The sequence below is a fragment of the Argopecten irradians genome, chromosome 3 (genome assembly GCF_041381155.1).
Source record: "Argopecten irradians isolate NY chromosome 3, Ai_NY, whole genome shotgun sequence".
NCBI classification, from domain to species: Eukaryota; Metazoa; Mollusca; class Bivalvia; order Pectinida; family Pectinidae; genus Argopecten; species Argopecten irradians.
Genome location: NC_091136.1, coordinates 25,239,548 through 25,264,113, shown reverse-complemented (window position 1 = coordinate 25,264,113; position 24,566 = coordinate 25,239,548). Strand labels below are relative to the sequence as shown.

General features: G+C 33.8%; 2 protein-coding genes across 3 annotated transcripts; both read left to right on the top strand.

Annotated features, from left to right (window-relative positions):
- The first annotated feature begins 407 nt into the window (after window positions 1-407).
- Window positions 408-10,378, top strand: LOC138319994 (uncharacterized). 2 transcript variants are annotated; one of them, XM_069263093.1, is made up of 5 exons: window positions 408-488; window positions 7,523-7,634; window positions 7,788-7,913; window positions 8,201-8,317; window positions 8,623-10,378. In XM_069263093.1, the coding sequence occupies exons 2-5, from the start codon at window positions 7,532-7,534 to the stop codon at window positions 8,856-8,858; spliced, it is 582 nt and encodes a 193-aa protein (XP_069119194.1). In that variant the 5' UTR covers window positions 408-488; window positions 7,523-7,531; the 3' UTR covers window positions 8,859-10,378. The 2 variants fall into 2 exon arrangements, with proteins under 2 accessions (XP_069119194.1, XP_069119195.1); XM_069263094.1 differs by lacking the exon at window positions 408-488 and adding an exon at window positions 3,349-3,437.
- Window positions 10,379-22,976: 12,598 nt separating this feature from the next.
- On the top strand, window positions 22,977-23,691 carry LOC138319586 (leucine-rich repeat transmembrane protein CCDC168-like). Its single transcript, XM_069262736.1, has 2 exons — window positions 22,977-23,134; window positions 23,415-23,691. Exons 1-2 carry the CDS (start codon window positions 22,977-22,979, stop codon window positions 23,689-23,691), a joined length of 435 nt encoding a protein of 144 aa, XP_069118837.1.
- The last annotated feature ends 875 nt before the right edge of the window (window positions 23,692-24,566 follow it).

Below are 24,566 nucleotides of genomic sequence, written 5' to 3'. Positions count from 1 at the left end.
AACCGCAAAAATCAGACCTGTCCAAATATGAACACTGTATAATAATTGAAAATGTTTTTAAGATTCAAAAGAAAATATAAGAATTTACAAACTAAATGCGTGCGCCTTAATTTGCAGGCAGTTTAAAAATCTTCTACATACAATGTATAGCTAATGTTTATAGATTATTTTATCATTTATTTATTAATATTTATTTTTTTTCATTTATTTCCTTATCACAGGAAATAATTCACTTATGTAGCAAGACAAATAAAAATTCAAATGAAAAAAAAAATCAATCAATAAAATCAAATAAAAATTCCAGTGAAAAAAGACGAAAAATATCAAGGAAAGATAAGTCAGAGCGGAATATGTTAGCGTTATCTGCCCTTGCTATTATATAGCCAACGCACGCGCATTATAGCGTAACAACACATCTTCCTTCACAACGATACTGTGCGGAACAGCTCCGTGAGTTGGATACCTCTTTTAAAGAAAAAAATACTTTGGTAAGGACATTTCTTTTTTGTAAGTTACATGAACAAATCAATCGTGTTGAATAGGTATTTCAAGAATAAAAACTGAAAAAAATAGTTACGAAAAGAAAATGTTAGTTTCTACGTATGTTATTGTGTTGTTTTCCCTCTTCATATCCTTCTTGATAAACTCATGTCATGGGTGTTGAAACTTGGGAATTCATAATATGCATTATTAGTAATAGATAGTAATTTAAAGTAAAATAATTGGTGCGTTTGAGTTACAGAATACAATCTTATCGTATCAAAACTAAAAAAAATGCATAGTCTACATTCATTGTAATTAGGAATAAGCCCACACAAACTAGAAATTGGTCGTTATAAGCATGTATTGTTTAGTCCTTTGATGCAATGTTTACTACTTTGATGTCAAATTTAGTACTTTTATATCATGCTTAGTCCATGCTTAGTCCTATGATGTCATGTTAAGTCCTATAATGTCATGCTTAGTCCTATGATGTCATGTTAAGTCCTATGATGTCATGTTTAGTCCTATGATGTCATGTTAAGTCCTATGATGTCATGTTTAGTCCTATGATGTCCTATGATGATGAGTAGTGTCATGTTTAGTATATCGATGTCATGTTTTAGTACTTTGATGTCGTACTTAGTACTTTGATGTCGTACTTAGTACTTTAATGTCATGTTTAATACTTTGATGTCGTGTTTATTACTTTGAGTTCATGTTTAGTAATTTGATGACATGCTTAATATAATGTTTAGTACTTTGATACATGTATCATGCTTAGTCCTGTGGTATCGTGTTTAACCTTATGTTGCCATGTTTCGTACTTTGATGTCGTATTTAGTACTTTGATGTCAAGTTTAGTTTTTTATGTCATATGAAGTCCATTGATGTCATGTTTAGTCCTATGATGTCATGTTTAGTACTTTGATGTCATGTTATGTCCTTTGATATCATGCTTAGAATCTTTATGTCACATTTAGAAGTTTGATGCAATGTTGAGTACGTTGGGGCCATGCTTAGTAAATTGATTGCAACTTTAATTGCTTGTTACTTATTTAATGTCGATTTAATGCTTTGAAGTCATGCTTAAAGTCATTTGATGTCATATGTAGTACTTTGATGTCATGTTTATAGCTTTGATATCATGTTTAGTTCTTGGATGTCATTTTTAGAACTTAAATTGTTTGTTACAAAATTAATGTCATGTTTACGACTTTGATAGATTTCATCATGTTTTAAAATAGTGGTGACCATTACGTTTGACTTTAATTGTTTCGGATGATCTATCCAAGTTTGTGTAAGTTTAGGGTTTTCTAATTTACAGTGATTTTCCTTGTTAGCCAATATTATTTATTTGTGATTTTTAACATAGATCGATATATGAATTAATGTAAGACGCTGTGCTTCATAAACGCAGTGAAAATGAAGATCGATATTTTAACCAGTGTATGCTCTGTATTTCATACAAAATGCAGAATGGAGATCGTTTTTGTTTTTGTTTTTTTTTAAACCAACGTACACATGCACTTAATTATCACAGTAAATAATGCAGATCGATATTTTTATCAGTATTCACTAACACAGGGAATGAATGAAGATCGATATTTTTATCAGTATTCACTAACACAGGGAATTAATGCAGATCGATATTTTTATCAGTATCGACTATTTTTATCAGTATTCACTAACACAGGGAATGAATGAAGATCGATATTTTTATCAGTATTCACTAACACAGGGAATTAATGCAGATCGATATTTTTATCAGTATTCACTAACACAGGGAATTAATGCAGATCGAATATTTTTATCAGTATTCACTAACACAGGGAATTAATGCAGATCGATATTTTTATCAGTATTCACTAACACAGGGAATTAATGCAGATCGATATTTTTATCAGTATTCACTAACACAGGGAATGAATGAAGATCGATATTTTAATCATTGTACACGTTTAGTGATTAATGAAGATCGATATTTAAATCATTGTATACGTTTAGTTAAGAATGAAGATCGATATTTTAATCATTGTACACGTTTAGTGAATAATGAAGATCGATATTTTAATCATTGTACACGTTTAGTGAATAATGAAGATCGATATTTTAATCATTGTACACGTTTAGTGAATAATGAAGATCGATATTTAAATCATTGTACACGTTTAGTGAATAATGAAGTTCGATATTTTAATCATTGTACACGTTTAGTGAATAATGAAGATCGATATTTTAATCATTGTACACGTTTAGTGAATATTGAAGATCGATATTTTAATCATTGTATACAAACGTATACAATGATTTAGATATCGAGTTAAGAATGAAGATCGATATTTTAATCATTGTACACGTTTAGTGAATAATGAAGATCGATTTTCTAATCAATCAGTGTTGACGTTATACTGCACGTAAGTGATAAATCCCGTTCGTAGTTTTAGGGTCGGCTTTACAACACTTCACTGTAGCTGCAATATTGTAGCTCAAAAGACTTTTAGACAGATAATGGTGTCGTCCGAAAGGTATAGTAGGCCGGGTACGTATATTCGTTCTACACTACACTGCAACTACATCTATGATTACATGTAGTACATTAATTAATGAGGTAAACAAAACCATGCATGTAAAGAAAATCTCGATAATATTAACAAATAAATTTACATATATGTATTCAAATTCTTGAATACAATACAGTATTTACTCAATATTAATTTATTTATAAGAAATAATTTATTAATTTAATAACAAAAACAAAACAAAAAACAAACAAACAAACAAAAAAGACACACAAAAACTAAAAACATAACAGGGATAGATAATTTATTGCGAAATATATTAGAGTTATCTGCCCTTGCTATTATAGTCAACACATCTTCCTTCACAACGATACTGAGCGGAAAAGCTGCGTGAGTTGGATACCTCTTTTGAGAGAGAAAAAAAAGAATAATTCGGTAAAGTCAATTCTGTTTTCAGAATTTTACTGATAATTAATCGTGTTAAATAGGTGTTTTTGAATGGAAGACAATAAGGCAGCTTGAACAGTAACAAAAGTTAGGTTATGCACCTATTGCTATTTTTGATAAACTCATAACGTGACCTCGACGATGTTTGGGGTGGCGCAAAGGAGTGATGGATTTAATTATACAAGTTTTTATTTACCTATTTATTTATTTATTTATATCATGACATTGTTTGGTCTCAGTTATGAAGATGTCATGTCAATGATTGTGAAAGATATACAAATATTTCAAATGAAATTCTCTTAATTGTTTATCAATAGGAAAAAAACGACTGTTTGTTATACATTTTATCAGAGTCTTATTACAAAGCGAATTCTGTGAAGATCAGCTGTTATTGCATCTGTATCTACAATCAACTAATCTTTACTAATCTTATATACTTGTCTTACCAATATTTATATGTGGTTAATACCAAACAAGGACTATGTAATGTGTGAAACTTCCTTGTGTAGATATATTCTTTGTTGTATCATGCACCAAAATCTAAACTGGAGCACGTGTACGTCTTTCTCATCAAAGAATGCTCTATATGGTACTTCATACGGATTTTGTTTCTTTCGAAGTTCAACAAGGTGCAATTCTTCGTCCGATTATTTTCTTCCCTAACGCAGTTACACTTCAGGCCAATAATTTTTTTTTCTCTTTTTCTTATTTATTTATTTTACTGCTATTAAAAGCCTATCCAACTATCCGTGCATTATAATTAATAATTAAGATGTATCCTACACATACTAACAGTTACTTCCCTTGCTACTATTTCCTTAACGCACACGCATTATGACATGACAACACTTTCCTTGTGATTGAGACCAACACGCACGAGTGTTGACAATAGTTCTGCGTAAAAGAGAAATTAAGGAAAAGGGAATCGCCTAAATTCAAATTATGGATAGATCAGAAGGTGTTTGTGTAAATTATGCACTCAATGTTCCATATAGTTTTTGCTAAAGAGTTCTCCAATTTGAATGTCTGCAATGTTAGTTAAATGTTTGCAATGTTAGTTCAATGTTTCCCATGTTAGTTAAATGTTTGTCATGTTGGTTGTCTCTTCCGATATTACTTGACTGTTTGCAATATTACTTAGTTCAATGTTTACAATGTTAGTTCAATGTTTGCAATGTTAGTTCAATATTTACAATGTTATTTCAATGTTTCAAATGTTTGTTTACTGTTTCAAATATTAGTTCCATGTAAGTTGAATGTTTGCAATGTTGGTTGATCGTTTGCAATATTAGTTGAATGTTTGCAATGTTATTTTAATCTTTCCAATGTTAGTTTACTGTTTGCAATGCTAGTTGAATGTTTGCAATGTTAGTTAAATGTTTGCAATGTTATTCATTGTTTCCGATGTTATTTCAATGTTTCCAATATTAATTCAATGTTTCCAATGCAAGTTTACTTTTCCAATGTTAGTTGACTGTTTGCAATTTTAGTTCAATGTTTGCAATGTTAGTTCAATGTTTGCAATAATAGTTCAATGTTTGCAATGTTCGTTCAATATTTCCAATGAGAGTTCATTCAATGTTTCGAATGTTACTTCAATGTTTCTCATATCTGTTAATGTTTCCAATGTTAGTTGAATGTTTCCAATGTTAGCTTAATGGTTCCAATGTTAGTTTATTCAATGATTGCAATGTTAGTTCAATGTTTGCAATGCTAGTTCATTCAATGTTTGCAATATTAGCTCAATGTTTCATTGTTAGTTGAATGTTTACAATGTTAGTTCAATGTTTCCGATGTTCGCTCAATGTTTCCAATGAGAGTTTATTCAATGTTTGCAATTTTAGTTCAACCAATGTTTCCATTGTTAGTTCAATGTTTCGCATATCTGTTAATGTTTCCAATGTTAGTTGAATGTTTCCAATGTTAGTTCAATGGTTGCAATGTTAGTTCATTGAATTATTACAATGTTCGTTCAATGGTTGCAAAGTTAGTTCATTCAATATTTGTAATGTTAACTACATGTTTGCAATGTAAGTTCAGTATTTTTCAATGTTAAATGACTGGTTGCAATGTTAGTTCAATGTTTGCAATGTTAGTTCAATTTTAGTTTACTGTTTGCAATGTTAGTTCAGTGTTTGCTATGTTAGTTCAATGATTGCAATGTTAGTTCATTCAATCTTTGCATTGTTATTTCAATATTTACAATGCTAAACAAATGCATTTGAACTGAAGTATAGGGAGTCATAAGGGTCACCAGAACGTGACCTCTAATGGGAGACTGTAAGATCATCTATGAAACGGAGTTGTAATAAGGATATGTAGTCGTTGTTATAAGACTGTATCTATGATTATATTACCTTCAAGTTTTAGTCAGATTGAATCTATGATAATATTACCTTTAAGGTTTGAGTCAGATTGAATCTATGATAATATTACCTTTAAGGTTTGAGTCAGATTGAATCTATGATTATATTACCTTTAAGTTTGAGTCAGATTGAATGTAAAATAATATTTCCTTTAGGTTTGAGTCAGATTGAATCTTAGATAAATACTACCTGCATTAGAGGGTGACAGTGCCTGATGTCACCCCGAGGATATCACTGTCACCCGAGGTGAAACCTGTAGGTTTTAGTCAGATTGAATCTATGATAATATTACCTTTGGGTTTGAGTCAGATTGATTCTATGATTATATTACCTTTAGGTTTTAGTCAGATTGAATGTAAGATAATATTTCCTTTAGGTTTCAGTCAGATTATATTACCTTTAGGTTTTAGTCAGATTGAATGTAAGATAATATTTCCTTTAGGTTTCAGTCAGATTGAATCTATGATAATATTACCTTTAGGATTTAGTCAGATTGATTCTATGATTATATTACCTTTAGGTTTTAGTCAGATTGAATGTTAGATAATATTACCTTTAGGTTTTAGTCAGATTGAATCTATGATAATATTACCTTAGTTTAGATTGTTTAGTCAGATGACTAGATATATTACCTTTAGGTTTTAGTCAGATTGAATCTATGATAATATTACCTTTAGGTTTTAGTCAGATTGAATCTATGATAATATTACCTTTAGGTTTTAGTCAGATTGAATCTATGATAATATTACCTTTAGGTTTTAGTCAGATTGAATCTATGATAATATTACCTTTAGGTTTAGTCAGATTATCTAGATTATTACCTTTAGTTAGTCAGATGATGAATCTTTAGATAATATTACCTTTAGGTTTGAGTCAGATTGAATCTATGATAATATTACCTTTAGGTTTTAGTCAGATTGAATCTATGATAATATTACCTTTAGGTTTTAGTCAGATTGAATCTATGATAATATTACCTTTAGGTTTGAGTCAGATTGAATCTATGATAATATTACCTTTAGGTTTGAGTCAGATTGAATCTATGATAATATTACCTTTAGGTTTTAGTCAGATTGAATCTATGATAATATTACCTTTAGGTTTGAGTCAGATTGAATCTATGATAATATTACCTTTAGGTTTGAGTCAGATTGAATCTATGATAATATTACCTTTAGGTTTTAGTCAGATTGAATCTATGATAATATACTTAGTTAGTCAATGATTAAGATATATACCTTAGGTTTAGTCGATTTAGATCAATAGAATCTAAGATAATATTACCTTTAGGTTTGAGTCAGATTGAATCTAAGATAATATTACCTTTAGGTTTTAGTCAATTGAATTAGATAATATTACCTTTAGGTTTGTCAGTCAATTTGATTGATAGATAATATTACCTATAGGTTTTAGTCAGATTGTTTCAATGATAATTACTTAGTTTAAAGTCAAATTGAATCTATAATAATATTACCTTAAGGTTTTAGTCAATTGAATCTAGATATATTATATTTTAGTCAGATTGAATCTAAGATAATATTACCTTTAGGTTTGAGTCAAATTGAATCTAAGATAATATTACCTTTAGGTTTGAGTCAGATTGAATCTAGTCAGAACTTACGACTTAATGTGAACGTTAGTGTAAATTTACAAGCTTACATGTTAATTGTGAAATTGTGTCTAATAGTTATTTTTTGTTTTCTATAGAGATCGAATATGGACGAAGTATATTTGGATGATGCCCGACTAGTGTTTCCAGAGAATCGAGGCCTCAAGAGCAAAGCTGACGCCATATACACTAAAGCTGGAACCACCATCGGTAGGCTATATATATTGAATATTTCAAGGTCAAAATCGCCATTATTTTTAATCATTGAAAATATCGCTTTCTTTGGTTTGTTTTCTAATGAACAATATGAGGTATTCCTCTGATGGCTTTCATTAACTGATAAATTGTGATTTTTTTTTACAGATTTCTGTATGGAATTCCAGCCAGAAGACATCCAGCCATGGCCAAGACTGTCTCACTTGACCATCGATTGGACGGACACCAAGACCAAATTCCTGGAAATGGAATTTCCCGAGGAAATGGCAAAATGTAAGTTTTAATTAATACTAAAACAGACACCTGTCGGAATATCTTTCTCGTACTCGCACTGACAAAAGGAAGGTAGGTGTTTGCCAAGGTTCTATTCCATGTCCACTATTATTTCTGAAAAAGTTTATAAATATATATATCGTGTTTTCATTTATGATATCTATGATATTGATGATGACCATTATCAACAACAAATAAAAAAACAAATACAGTAAAGTAACTAATTTCAATGACAATAGTCCTAAGTAAAATTAATTTCAAAGTTGTTTCCTGTTTCGCCATTTCAGTAGCTGCCGATGCAAGACGTGCAAAACTCCTTGGAATATACAGGGGCTATCTCTTCCCTGAGATTTATGCTGCAGACGAGTTCACTCGCCTTGTCAAACAGAAGCTTGCTGAAAAACGTAAGTTTCATGGTTTTATTTTCATTTTAATTCCCAGTCTACATTTTATTTTCTGCGAGGGGGCTACATATAACCTTGTGATCATCACATGAATTAGTCTCAAATTCACAGGTTATTGGTCCGTATAAAGTATGCGAGCCGTGGGAATTAGTAATGAGCTCCTGAGTCAATATTGTGGCCGTTGTCGTCTAAAACGAAAAATTCAGAGCTTGAAAAAAAGATCAATCCACATATTTCGGGTTTTTCCGTAACCCCGATATAATTTGACGATTAATTTCGTATGTTTAAATTGCAAATTATTGTAGGTAAAGGTGAGAAGGTTGCACGCGCTAAACTCCTGAGCGAGATGGAGAAAGCCACTACAGAGCAAGGCGATGGAATGGCAGGCGTGCAGGAGAAAGTTGATGAGAAAGGCGATGAGAAAGATGCCAAGAATGCTGACGAAAAGGAGGTGATCAAGATGGAAGAAGTTGTTCTGGAAACATATGGCACCCACAAACCAGGAAAACAGAAGACCTTTCTCTCCTGCTTCTGTCTGTAAACTTTTCCTGTCTCAACATTTCGTCTCGGCCTACCATTGAACCATTTTGGTGATTTTAAAACATGCCCAAATTAGCATGAACATTTTGTGAACAACTTTGTCTCGGCCCACCTTCGAATTCATACCTTGTATTGGCTTTAACTTTGAAGAGTATGATGATATTCTGGTTTATGTTATGAGCATTCCGCTTAGGCTTATCATCGAAATTATACATATACACTTTAATGATGTAAGAGGTCACTCAAATTCTTAATTCTATGATGTTACTGAAATTCCGGCTTCTATAGTGAAATTACACCCTATATTGGTGTTAGGGTTATATTTAAGCCAACTTTCTTCTCGCCTTATTATCAATTTGTATATAAAGAATCGTGTAATATTTTAGCTTCTGAACATTGCAGTATAATAATTGTCGATATACTAACGTTTTGCATGTAGTTATTTAAGACAAGTCATTCAATCTAAGATTGCATTGTACATCAACCCACATTATGTAAATGTGTACCAGGCTATCGCAGGCTATCTACTTTTCATTCCATTAAAACTTGAAAACTGTCCCGGTAAATTAATTAAGTCACAAGGTTCCCTCCATATTTTCCCCCCTAAGATATAACAAGCATGTTCGTACGCCAACTTTATATAGCCGTCGTTAACTGCATCCATTTAACCGAACTCTGAAACTGCCCCCGTCCGACGTAACCCTTGGGTAATCCCCATTAACCTAACCACAAATTAACCCTATTAAACATGCCCATTAAATTCGTCCAATCAGGGGGATAGGAGGATCGAACGTTATGTTGTTGGGGTTCTTAGGTTAGGGTTTGGCTGATCTCGGTGATTTCAGAATACGGAGGAATTGGCTAATTCGGTGGCGATAGAGCCGTTTCCCCGGTTAGCTGATTTTCGACGTATAATGGATGACCTGAGTGACGTCAAACGGGGTTAGTTTAGGTATGGGGTTGATGGGAAGGGTTATTATAGGGTGTTAGGTTAGTGTAGGTTTAGAGTTTGGTGGGCCTTTGCTCGAGGGAGCAGAGGGACACCGGACAAGGTTAGTTTAATGGGTCGGGTTTGATGGGGTTAGTTTAATGGCTTGTTTTAATAGGGTTAATCTGAGGCTAGACTAATGTGAATTGTTCAGGGGTTCGGTTTGATTGGGGTAGGTTCTGAGTTCGGTTCAATGGGAGAAGTGAAGAGGATATATGAATTTGGGATATGAAACACATTCAGTTCAATTTTATTTTTTTATAGAAATTGATTTCCGTAACCTTAAGTCTGAGTGTGAAGATTCCATTGGGACAGTTTTCATTGTTTTATCATTTGAAATAGCACATTAGTTATAATTGATGATTCTATGTATTTAAATATGCCTATTTTTTATTATTTTACAAAGAGTTATTTTAATGTGAAAAAAGGATCAGAAGTTTTTAGTATATATCTATACATTTGTTCAAAAATTGTTTTTTATATCTTTATTTAGACACAAACTTTATACCGAAAGACTTTTATATTTTAAAATTGATGTATATTAAATTCTTATTTGAAATTGCAATTGAATGTGATTGTTTTCTGTATATTAATTAAAAAGCAATTTTTACAAAATTTTAATATTGACTGTGATCGGAAAAGCTTAGGGATGGATATGTTTTTCTATTAGTCCTTAACCTTAATGTGGCAATCATTTTGAGGCATCGTAGGTCGGCATTTTTCCTTTGAGTCATTGACTGTCTATGGTACAAAATGCAAGTTCCTGAACAACGGATTTACTTTGCGCGAGTTATTTCCCTCTAAGCATCTTTTAAACGATACCAATTATCTCGCATATAAAAGTGATTCATCCGTTTGTGTTTAATGTTTAAGAAAATGATCATCGTTTCATGTATTCATACTGTATAACACGAAATGTACGTTGTGAATGTACTGTCGTTGTTTTCCAGGTTGCTGTCGAACCCCGAATATAATTTCTACATTAATCACTCTCCAATATGTACAATGATGTAAAGGTGATTTCTCTCTGAAGTCTACTGTCAAAGGCACCGAACGGTCAACTAGCAAACTATCACCTAAGCCTTTTACACAGACTAGGCCTATGTTGTGTCTTGGAAAGAGGACAAAACTCAATACCACAACTGTGGCAGTGACAAGTGAGACGTAAAAAAGAAGAAAAGCCGTTGTCAGGTGTTAAATCATTGTCTGAAACATCTGACCAGATAATGTTCTGAAATGAAATGAAAGAAGACATTCTGTTTCAAAGAGGAGAAAATGCACGATTCCAGACTCGCTTTTTATGCGGGGTCGCATTTATATCGAACAAATGTAAGTAGAATGACACCATTATATCCCTACTTTTTGCGGGTTTTTTCCCCTTTTTCCACAGTTGAAAACCAAATGTTTAGCCACTACCGAATAATATCAAAAGTACACAAGTCAAATATTTGGTAATAGTGAAATAGCTTTTCACGGTTACAATCAAAGTTGTTTTTTATTCTGGTTCTACCGATGCATATATATGTATCATATAGTGTCATAAATCTATTGTTACACAGAGACATCCACAGAATCAAAAGTCTATTAAAAGAAGAAATAAACAATAATGTATAAATAACAGTGGGGCTAATGATGGAAAACCTTGACTAACCCCAAAGGAGTTGTTCAAACGAGCCAAAAATATATACCAATACTATTAAATCTCTAAACAATTAAACACCTTATTTCGACAATTATACATTTTTGGTTAAGGATTATTTCGTCGAATCCATTTTTCCTATTGAATCCTGGAAGAAAAAATCTATTTTGAAAGCTATTTGCTGATATGAAGGTGAGAGTACCCATGGGTCGTCTGCTGGAATTACCATTCGTCACATGCACATCACGTGACCAGCCCTCTTGACCTTTCCATTGTGGATCAGCACTGATGATCGGAACACCCTCGTAACCCAATCAAGTTCTTTTGGTAGATACCGGGCGAAATTACATTAGACTCCAAAATTTCTGAACCAGGCGCAGAAACCACCTTTAAAATTGGAGAATTTTATTAATCGTCCCTTTAGAGATGTTTTACCGGGAAAAGACCGACTAAAGATTACATTAGAAATTTCTACTGGGTCACATATCACATTTAACGATTGAAGAAGAATTCCGGCTTAGGAACTTTGGGGATCGATCGAAATAGCGCTGGAACAACCTGCACGAGAGCGCATGGAATATGGAGGGTTTTAATTAACTTTATTCGATCGTGTCAATGCCAAGGTGCCCCCTGCATGGCCTTTAATTACATCAAACATTGTCATCGACTGTCAATTTTTTTTTACCTACATCTAAAAATTCTCTACGGACATTTTGAAATTCTATTTTTATTTGAAGTGTGATCCCCCCCGACGCTTCATTGAGTAAGTAGATAAGTACAGTTGTCCGTATATATGCTACTTATCAGGGGCCACGGTGGCTGAGTGGTTAAGACAGTGAGACATCACAATAAAGCATAGGTAGGAGTTTCTGATATCACAAGGAGACACGAATCACTCGAAAACACACGTAACACGTACATACAGATAAATATTGATAGGTTTGAAAATAAAAAAATTGAAAATAGGAAACCCAAAACTAAAGCATTTTCTCTTTCCAGCAGAAGTAAAAATGTGACATTGTTTATGAATATGGACAGAGAAAGCTACTGGCGAAATGGAAAAAGGTAAAGGCTTTCAAATTTCATAGGTTTAAGCGTGTGACTATCAAACTTCCAATATTTTTCAGATTTTTTTTCTTCGAAGCAGCTTTGAGCGGTTTGCTTACTGGATATTACCATCTGTCCTCGCTGGCCAAATCCTCCTAAACTAGTGGATCAATTTCAATGATTTTGGCAGTAATGTTTGGGGCCATGTGTAGATGTGCATGCATGCAGGTTATTTGTGCCGAATGTTTGGTTGCCACAGTAATCAGGTCACTATACGCAGGTTTTTTAAATAACCAATAACTCGTCTATAGCTTGTAACATATGCATGTCTATGACTTGACACATAATTCAATAACGGTTACACTGTATCTATAAAACAAAATGGAGGAACATTTGGTTTCCGTGGTCTCAAAGAAGGGCTAGCGGGTGTAATAGTTGGACATTTGGCTTATAGATCTAGTTGTACCAAAATTATAAAACATGCATTCTACTCATTATTACGTTTTATCGTGTTAAGATCCCATACGAATAAAGGGTTGGGGAAGTTGTGGGTTTGTGTTGGAAGGATCAACACATATTGTAAGGAATACAAGACTCGCGAACATTACTGGACAATTCATGGCTTCACGCGAAAGGTTATTTTGTAATGTGATTCGCTGGAACTTACATTCTTGCAGGGGTGGTTTACAAGAGCAACTTAAATTGCTTTTTTTGCTTTTCGTGGACAAATTCTCATGGTTTACCCGAGGATTAGGGAGAAATGTATGTGTTGGGCTTTTCGGACTATTTTCTATTTTTAAAGCATTGCTATTCGACTTAGTGCAGAATTTGGATGCTTAAGGTAGTTACAACCCCCTTGTGTAGATATTGTAGACTTCGGCAATAAACTGGCTAGATTGTCCCTTAGCGACCATCAAAAGTTGAACTTCACTCTCATAAAAGAAAATTACCTAGTTTTATGGAACTTAAGTTCAACGAATATTCCTTGGATTGTTTGATGCTGACACGGCAGGACGTTTTATTTTTACCGTGATTAATTTTGGACCCATTCCTCACTTTAGTAGTCCCCTTATGGATGCTTTTCCGTACTTTAGTGCCCTCCCAAACGGCGGACGGACGCGAATACGAAAATTAAAATGTTACATTTGGCAAAGCTAAACTGTTAACCGTAGGCAGGGTCGAGTTAGTTACTATATAATCTAAGGCATTAGGATATACTTTATATTTCTTCTGACTCCAAAATTTGTTTTTTATTTTAATGTTTCGTCATAATATTGTTTTCCCGTCGTAATAGTTGTGGAAAATTGTCCTTGGTTTTATATTTGGAAGGCTCTAAAATGAAAACACTAATGTCCTGTAATGGCGGCATACATGAGTGTTTTAACCAACGTAAAAGTTTAAACGGGATATATAGCCTCTAAGTTATCGTATGATATATGAAACTAGTTGATGATTATCTGGAATATGTTTACGGAGCAGCTCTCTTGTCTGATTAATTTACCACTGTCAGATACGATTCTTTTATCATGCGACAATATAGCATGTTTAATGACATCTCCTTTCATAACACCAAGGTAAAAACACCATAAATAGTTCATCGAATAAATGGAACCATCTTGTATTAGTTTAATTTCTATTTTGTTTTTCATGCGTGTTTAATTTTTGCCTATGTATTTTAAAATTAATATTCACAGCATTAAAATAATTCAACAAAACAAATTGTCATAACAAAAAGTAATTAACCAGATTGGTTCTTATGCATAACTAAATGTCACATACAATCAGAAGTAAGCCTGTAACGCTATTTCAAAGTCGCCATTACATGTAACATATATATTTTCTTTAACTTATAATGAAACGCTTTCGCTAAGATTTAGTAAGGTCATTTTATGTTAGGCTTAATTCATAAGATGTGGATGAGCCAGGGTAACGTCGTTGGTCTATCACTTTTAAAATCCTAATTGAGAAACAAACGTATGTCCAGAAAACTAAAATTATTTAAATCCTTAGTTTTCTGATATAGCATACAATCTTATGTAAAAAATAATTACTCAATGTAACTCCAATTTATCTGTTCTTCGCTAGATGACGCTCCCGATCGCAAGGGAGGTAACTAGGTGGAAAATAGGCGCGTTTTCGTTTACTTCAGGTACATTGCATTGTACTGATGGCCCTGCAAATTTTGATAAATGCCAACCAGTTGATACCAACCGTTTTTGTGGTAACAAACTGAACCTCCTCCTCCTAATCATACTTCTTATTCTAATGATGATGACGACGATGGCGGTGGCGGCGATGAGGACGACGGCGACGACGACCACGACGATGATGATGATGATCGACGACGATGGTGATGAACAATATGGTTCTTCCAGATTCCTTATTTTAACTCGGGCGCATGATGAAACCTCAAAATATACTACAGCAATGTACCAAAAACTGTGCGACCAAATGTGTGCGATGTTACAACATCGAAAGATAAAAGTCTAAGTGATATCTAAGACGATTACAGATACATTTTTTGTATTTATGCGTTTTGTTACGCCAGATATTGTTTCTTCCTACATATGTCTAGCCGAACAGTCGGAACGAACTGTATGTGAAATATCTTGACAAAAGAGATACCTCAAAGCCCATCTAATTCATTCTCATATTCCACTGAAATAATTTTAAAATGGTAAGAATAATTGAATGTGTATTCTCTAAAAGGAAAAAGATATTGAAAACTATGGTTTGAGATAATTCCGAATATACGTGGAGTTACTTGGAAAATTTAAGTATTATTGAAAAACTCAAACCTTACTCCAATCATAAAATAACCAGAAAAAATACGTTTACGGAAAAAAAAACGTCCCACACAGCGTGCCATGAGCGAAAACACCTGATTACATTTACGGAACTACTTATATTCAGTATTCATATAATTCAGTAAGTTGATAGAAATTTGAATATAACAGTTTTGGAATTACTCATGTTATATAGTAATTTAGTCATGAATATATGTATACTATACGTATTTCCCAACGCCATTCATTAATAAAATATTTATCACTGTCTGTCAAATAATAAAATGTCAGTGAAATAAATATTCATCAGCAACAAATTTGAATATTCATCAGCATTCTTGGTATTTTTAGCTGGAATTAAATGGTGATGTTCACAGATCAAGTTTTCTAAACATGTGTTTTAGAAAGCGAGCGTTGATCAACTTAGCATGATGATTACTATGCCATGGCGTTTATTGAAGCAGTTTTGAGATATCAAGTTTTTGTTTTTTTATATCTAAGAACAAAAAGGTTATAGATCTTGTTTCCGTTTAAAGAAGAAAACAGCAATAGATAAATAAATCAAAATTAATTAATGTCACCTTCCGACGATAGATATGCATATGATTAATCTATGAGTCAATCAATTTAGTATGCATTGTTACTCATGTATACTTAAATTAAATCATTTTAAGACGTGTCATATCGATGGCTGTCATTTAGATTGGAAAAATGACAAACCAGTTTGGAAGAAAATTGTACATAATGTACTAGTTTTAAGTTTAATATGAATAGCTACATACGAAGCTTTAATAAGTATTTTATTTTAAAACAACAAGCGTCAAATGCAAACTAAACAATTAATAACTGTGATGTGTTTTGCCAAGAAAAATGATTTACATGTATATACATTAACTGTTCGTGTTTTCTGTCAAAATAATAATTTCCTATTATAACGCATGTGTCTTTATAAACAAAATATTATGACACATCTTAAATAATGTAAAAACAACTGTACATGTATCTTAAAAAAGCGTCGCTCATAACACAAATATATATAGCTTTGACACTTGCTTATTCATTTATCTACTTATAATCAAAAGAGTGAAATTATCTTTATTCGTTACTAATAATATTCTCTTAAATAACATTAATTCATTACATTTATTTATTTTTATACTTACATGTACATTATATATTTACTTATCATACAATTTACAAGTGCTTTTTATATATAAAAATATAAGACTTTCCGATTTCACAGACTTTCAAAAACGAGGAAATTATTTAAATGATATATCGTTGAAAGATGTTGCAGACGGCGAATTTCTTCACGTGTAAAGCTCGTGACGTCGACAGACTGCTTGTCATAAAAAATCAAAGATTCCAGGGAACAGAGTGGTGTCTTGGTCCAATAATCAGCGATAATATATGTAAATTACGACTAGAAATGTCATTTTAATGCAAAATATCTATTTTCTGCACGAACCAATATTTACCCATCAAATTGGAGGGAAAGATAATGATAAAAACACATTGTGCACAACAGGTAGCAAATTTCGTCGAGGAACACACCCCACGACGCTTGGACGGGGCCGTCAAAATCTCATTATACTTTAGATTCAAGGAAGTAACCGGTAATTACTAAATTATTGTTATAAATTTCTCTTTATTGCTTAGAAAAATGACATTTAGGACTGGGGATCGTAGTAGGTATACAGTCAGCCATCAATCTGCCTGTCGTCTGCTGTCAAAAATTCGCTCGTAAGTCATCGCGCCAAACCATATGTGTCGCTAGGATGTACCGGCGAAGTCACGGTGTATATATCATCCTGCCTTTTCTTTGAATAAGGCTCCAAATTGGGATACAGTCGAGGATTTCGCCTTTAACCATCGAGGAAATGACAGATATGATTTATGCTTAAGGAGCTCGCATTTGACGGCTCTTTCCATTTTTGCATATACTGACATATGTTTCGCCATTGTTTCCCTGTGTAATAGGTGCCAACATTGTCGCTTATGTTGTAGAAAAAAACGCAGATGTGTAGCTTAATGAAAATTCTAATGGCATCTAATTAGATTTAAATATATTTTGAAATTTTGAGAACAGTATGGTATATATCTCTTATGACTAAAACTGAAGAAAAAAACAGATAATTATAATGTACATTTAATAGCAGATAATGCTTTCTCAGGGATGTTATAATTATTAAAACATAAAATCTAAATGAGCATGAAAACTTTAACTGAAATTTGCCTAATGGATTTATGCGTATACACCGCATTGTCTTAGTTATCTTCATAATTAAGAAATGTCGTATTATCTAATTTGTGCGTTTCATGATTGAAATATGCGTCGTCATTATTCATATTTAATTATTAATAAAAATCCTAATTGAATTATAAAGATTCAAACACTGTTTAGATATCATTAAGTCTAGTTGAGATATGTATTATTGCAATATAAAAGCTTCTTTAAATGATTTAAAACATGTTTCGGAGCGCTCCACCGCTTTTATTTCCGCTTTCAATTTGCATTTGAAAAAAATGCTTTAAGTTTCTGGGGAGGCGTAATACAATGTGTATCCAAATATAAGCATTTCACCGAAAAGAATAAATATTTAGCAGAACGATCAGCAGTGTCAAAACCAATTTCAGAATAAGAAGAAAATACAAAATGATGATTTTCTTCAGACAGTTCTAACGATATCTCGTGTGGCGATTCCTGAAATAACATTACCATTGTTATTTTTATGGGTTTTTTTTCCTATTCATCATATTCATATTCACTCTGTAAAAGTACAACAAATAACCGTTCATTTTGTTTTCAAATTTAACACCATCTTGCATTATACTCCATTCTGTGCCCGCCATCAAATATTTCTTAATTATAAATATGTCAATCTTAGAATTAAAACATTAAAACTAATTCTATTTTATTAATCAGTTTGGTGACTGACATCTTACATATTTTCAGGTCTGTTTTCCTCTGTGTCGTCGTCGACTTGTAAACTGTCACAAGATTGACATGAATTTCCATAATTTATTTGAATTAAGAGAATTACAGGTGACAGAAAGTCCAACAGTCATGTTTATCATTCCAGTTGTACTTGTCATGAAATAGATAGACAGGACCATCTTTTTTCCAGGTGTATCAATTTGATGTTTTCGTAAAACTGTCGCCATCGTGACCTTTAATTCAACCCCAATGCTTAACTGTTTGACCCATGCACTATCAGGACTTGAATATAAATTAACAAAAAGATTAGCAATGCCAAAATAGATTTTTTTAAATCATATATATTGAAAGCGTCAAACATCAAGTTAGAGTTACGTCCCTTCGTATAGAAAATATCCAGTCGAACCGATCCAAGATAAACGCTAATCGAAATACCTGAATCGATATTACTGAATAATGTAAAAATGAGCAGTTTAATTTATTGGAGTAAATAAATTTTACGATTCCCTATCTCAACTTGTGAAAACAATGCTATTATAAATCCATGTTTCTCGACCAATAAGGCGTGAAAGTGGCGAATACGACCGACACTCTTCACCTGGTCCATCAACTCTAGATCCCAAGTCCGAATCCTGCTAACAGACAGCAGCTTATATTAAATATCTAACCAAACCCATACTTTCTAATGCGATAAAACCATTTTTAAAAACACATATGACTTATAAATATGAAATAAATGAAACAAACATAGTGACAGAGTCTTTTTTTTATTAATTCTACAAGCAATATTAGTCGATTATTTATCAGTGTTAAAAGCGAAGTGAAATATTTCTTAAATATTACTTAAGAATGCAGAGGGAGACAATATGATATATACATTGTAGTAACATATCTTCATAATATCATAAACTATGATAATGTATTTATAGGTACTAATTACATCTTAATAGTTTTTACACGTCATATCACGAGACCTTAGTGTCAACGTAGCTTGTTATTCTTTGCGTTGTCGCCATTGACAATTCCCGCCAGAGTTGGTGACAGACCGGACAGTTAGTTGACAGCGCACCTTCACACATTCGCCGTTTTCGAAACTGTCATTTCCTTCACAGATAATGTCTAAAAATTAATTAACGAATTACTATCTGCCAGACATCGGACAATTATAGTGAAAAATATAGATGTAATAGACCAAGGTACTCGATTGAGAAGATAAATCATGACACCTTTAACTATTTCTAACTCATACCAAATGACAAATACGTGTTCCATCACCTTCACGGACACATACACACTCACACACATACAATGTGTTGTATATGAACAGACACTGGTACTTTGCGCAAAAATATGGGCCTATAATTTATTTTGGGGAATGAAATGATACCGGGCCGAAAAATTTAAATGTCAAATACAAATACGACATTTGCATTAACATATTAGAAGTATAAGACAACGGTATTGAACAAGTTGCCTTGCATCGTCGGAAACCCTCGAAGACCATAGAGCGGCGACTCGTCACTGGGTGCCGACCTTGGTTGCGTCGGGTCTTACCAAGGTCTAACTCGGGGCCATTTCAGACCTAGATGGTTGCGTAATTTACTTATTGTTTAATACAATATATATCATACCGTATAAATGTCACTAGGTGTCCAGAAACATGGGAAAACAGCCAGATTTCAACTGGTCGGACACTGTGGTGTCCTCCGATAAACACGCCAGGGCTCTAATGGGTAGTTCAAAAACCACTGCATGTCAACATTTCAGCTTCATAGGAATTAAAGTTTGGTAAAAAACAAACTTACCGGTATGTTAGTGTTTATCTATATACCATCCATTTGCTCAATACAGCATTTTGAAATTTCCGATTGAAAAAATGTGTGTCTCTAGCCGTCATGTTGATATGTGTGTAGTACATTTGTTTTCTCGGCGTTGATTGGTCAATTAATTTTCGAGAGCCAATCAACGCCGACAAAACAAATCTACTGCACACATACTTACATGGCGGCTAGAGACATAAATTTTTTCAATCGGAAATTTCAAAGGGCTACGTTAGGCAAATGGATGGTATTTATCCAAGGATTTACTAACCGGTAAGTTTGGTTTCTACCAAACTTTCATTCTTATGACGCTGAAGTGTTGACATGCAGTGGTTTTTGAGCTACCCATTAGAGCCCTGGCGTGTTTATCGGAGGACACCACAGTGTCCGACCAGTTGAAATCTGGCTGTTTTCCGATGTTTCTGGATACCTAGTGACATTTATACGGCATGATATATATTGTATCATATACCAAATTAAAGATAAATTATCTGGCTGTCGATTGAGAGTATTCCTATTATTATATCCTATACGGTTGGTTAATAATCATACTTTTTCTGAAATTGGGTAGTGTTATATGGCTGGCCGAGTTATAGACCTTAACCCAGTATTATACTTATACTTATATTAGAAACGAACAACTGTGGTTGCGTTAAATAAAAGGGAAATTTTCATTTCTCCTCTGTTAATTCACAATTGTTTTAATCTTATAATGCTTTGCTGGGTTGTAGTTACAAATGTACGACTTCGTTATAGTGTAGACGAACCTTGACCAGATGGTATGTTGTTATCTTGTGGACGGATGTTTCTATAATACTCGGTTGTTTTTCAAATTGTAGTTTTGTGGACGGAACCTGATCTTGGACGTGTTGTTTTTACATGAATGGAAAGGCGATTTAATTAAACTTTGTCATTTTGTAGAAGAAAACTTAAACGCATGAAACATACTGACATGCATTGTATGAGCATAAATACCCTTTTTCAATTGCAAAACGCTGACAATAAGCTATATTGATATGCGTTTGGAAAGAATACAAATAAAAGCCAAACATTTCTCTTATCTTTTCAAACACATCTTTTGAAAATATTGTTAAAATATGTCGTGTACAATAATTGCATTCAGCATCAAATGAAATATAAGTCCATGTGTTGAATAGTATCGGCCGGGCATTTCAGATCATATAAAAAAAATAGGCGCCAGTGAAATTTAAAAAGAGAGAAGGAGAGAGATGATACATTTGTGTTGGTACCTTAAGTAGCAATTCGTACATTGTAGCGTGCCTGTGTACCGGAAATGATCGCTACTTCTCCTCAAACCAAACCAGCGTGCTGTCTATGTCTAGACGTTCATGTCTTTGACGTTTCTCTAAACTTCTGGAACAAATTAATTCCTCCATTCTTATTGTGCAATCATATAAAATTTCAGACCTTTTCTTTACAATAAACTTGTCACTTGATATGCCGGGGAGACATGAAATGCTGTCAACGTAACGGAATCGCGACCTCTCCCGTGTTCGGGTTAGGGTTTGCCACGTTTACCAGCACTTCCGGTGAAAAGTGTTTGTTTTATGATATTTTTTTCTTGAAGTTTATGACCCATATCCTAGAGCTTGGTGGTGTTGACTGCTAGTATAAGATCATTGTTCCTCTCGCAATGGAAGCGAACCTAAAACAGTGTCGATTCCATTCATTTGTTAGCAGTTATTATTATATATACTGTGTAAGTCTTGGTCGTGTGAGCGCTCAAGTTGTGGATTTGCCTCATTTAACCCAAGTAATAGGTCGACCAAATGGTGTGCATCAGGGGCCTAACAAACAGACGTCGGTGCTGACATGCCGACAAGCGAACTCTCCGGCTCATTTCCTCGAGTCCTGGCATTCTGGAGCACGAGAACGAACCCCTAAATATGTAAAGATACATAGATCCTGCCTTGGCAAGATGTCTTTGTGAGAAACGCTGCTAGTCAAAATGTCATGAGAAAATCTACCGAACAGCTCCCTTTAATAATGCGTGCATATCTACACTTGAATGTAGATAGTACGTTGGAATCTTAGGGGAATTTCCCAGACTTCGGTCATGCATGACAGAACGTGAATGTCATTTGTAGAAATGGATAAGGGGGTTTAAGTGCATTCGTTTTCTAAATGAAGAAACTTTGAGCCAAATAGAGCTTTATATATATAAAGTTTTGTCTAGTTGGTGCTTCATGAAACCTTTGCTTTTCAGAACATTAAACAATTTTAATACTTAACCACTTGATATGTACATATTTGCACATTAACAGCAATATGAAAATTGCTACATGATTAATTAATTTTCATAAAACGCTATTTTTGTAAGATTTTTTTATCGTTTGAAAGAGTTACCTCCCTTCCCACATAAATATTGTTGTTACGTACTGGCTCGAACTGGACCTGTTATGCTGTAAGATAGATCGAGTAAGGTAGTAAATATGACAATCATAATGTAGGAATAGGCTATATAACATAAATGCATATATGTCTTCTTTTATTGTTGATTGCGCAATATAGGAAATAATTTTTTTAAAAATATAAAGTAAATTAAATATATAAATATAAATAAAAAATAATTATTACATACAGTGTACTAGTGCATAGGCTCCGTGGTCGTCAGTTTCTCTTTTCTGGTTTCCATGTGAATAAATATAGATGTGAAAATGAAAATGAAAAAATTAAAAATTGTAGTTATATCACTTCATTTGGTGTTAGCAAAAAAAAAGACATTTTGCAACCACAATTACTCAGAAACTATATTAACGAAACACAATATAATGAAGAAAATATTAGCAAAATAAAAAACCAGAGTAATAGTAGTGAAATAATTACATAGGAGAAACTATCTGACAGAGAATGGACGTGTCGACAGACGTCATATAGTGAATGGATGTGTGGACAGACGTCATACAAAGAATGGACGTGTGGGCAGACGTCACACAGAGAATGGACGTGTGGACAGACGTCATGCAGAGAATGGACGTGTGGACAGACCTCCTGCAGAGAATAGACGTGTGGAAAGACGTCATACAGAGAATTGACGTGTGAACAGACGTCATACAGAGAATAGACGTGTCGACAGACGTCATATAGTGAATGGACGTGTGGGCAGACGTAAAACACAGAATATAGACATGAGGACAGACGTCATAAAGAGTATGAACCTGTAGACAGACGTCATACAGAGAATGGACGTGTGGACAGACGCCATACAGAGAATGCTCTTGTGGACAGACGTCATGCAGAGAATGGACGTGTGGACAGACCTCCTGCAGAAAATAGACGTGTGGAAAGACATCATACAGAGAATTGACGTGTGAACAGACGTCATACAGAGAATAGACGTGTCGACAGACGTCATATAGTGAATGGATGTGTGGACAGACGTAATACAGAGAGTGGACGTGTGGGCAGACGTCAAAAAGAATATAAACATGAGGACAGACCTCATAAAGAGAATGGAATGGTAGACAGACGCCATACAGAGAATAGACGTGTGGACAGACGTCATACAGAAAATGGACGTTTGGACAGACGTCCTTCAGAGAATAGACGTGTGGCAGACGTCACACAGAATATAGACATGTGGACAGACGCATAAAGAGAATGGACCTGTAGACAGACATCACACAGTGAATGGACGTATGGACACATGTCATACAGAGAATAGACGTGTGGACACACGTCAGACAGAAAATGGACGTGTGGACACACATCACACAGAATAAGGAAATGAGGATACAGAGACATGGATTTGTGTACAGAAAGGATTTGTGAACAGAATGGACTTGTGGACAGAATGGACGTATGGACAGACGTCATACAGAGAATGCAGATGCGACAGACGTCACACAGTGGGTGGACGTGTGGACAGATGTCAGAAATAACATGGACGTGTTGACGGATTATGCTTGGACATGTATCAAATTAAACGGACGTGTGGACAGTCGTCAGACAGAGAATGGACGCAACGAACCTGGTATATCGGCAGTATTTGAAGCGCACGTAATGACCTTTGGCGCGTCAACGAGTTTCTGTTCACTGATACAGAAAGTCGTTAGCTAGTCGTGGAAAAGAAATGGGGCGGAAAAAATTCACTTTTAAATCGTTTAAAGGTGAAAGGTTAGGTCTTTTATAGTCTGAAATAGTCTAGCTATCCGTGCGATCAAATGAAGGCAATTTTAAAAGTAATCAATACTTAAGTAAGGAAAAGAAAAAGGATAAAAACCTCGACAAAATTCCTCTAAACCAGGAGAATTACCAGAACACAAATGGTCCGTTAATGTCGGACGCGTGAATTTGTTTATAAAAGATAATTTGATACCTGCCTGTCACAACATGTACATACGTTGAAATCAACCCATACTAATTATCCATTTATAAAAGTATGTACACATTAAATAAGATCGAATATCTCTTAAGTCTTATCCCTGCTGGACGCCCCTCGAGAAGAAAAAAAAGAAAAGCGGACTTACA

What these genes read in the sequence shown, in the direction of transcription:
- LOC138319994 (XM_069263093.1), top strand. Translation starts at nt 7,532, where the DNA reads ATGGACGAAGTATATTTGGATGATGCCCGACTAGTGTTTCCAGAGAAT. An exon ending in TCCCGAGGAAATGGCAAAAT is followed by an intron (nt 7,914 to 8,200) that starts GTAAGTTTTAAT and finishes TCGCCATTTCAG; the next exon opens with TAGCTGCCGATGCAAGACGT. An exon ending in ACAGAAGCTTGCTGAAAAAC is followed by an intron (nt 8,318 to 8,622) that starts GTAAGTTTCATG and finishes AAATTATTGTAG; the next exon opens with GTAAAGGTGAGAAGGTTGCA.
- LOC138319586 (XM_069262736.1), top strand. Translation starts at nt 22,977, where the DNA reads ATGGATGTGTGGACAGACGTCATACAAAGAATGGACGTGTGGGCAGAC. An exon ending in GTCATACAGAGAATTGACGT is followed by an intron (nt 23,135 to 23,414) that starts GTGAACAGACGT and finishes ACGTGTGAACAG; the next exon opens with ACGTCATACAGAGAATAGAC.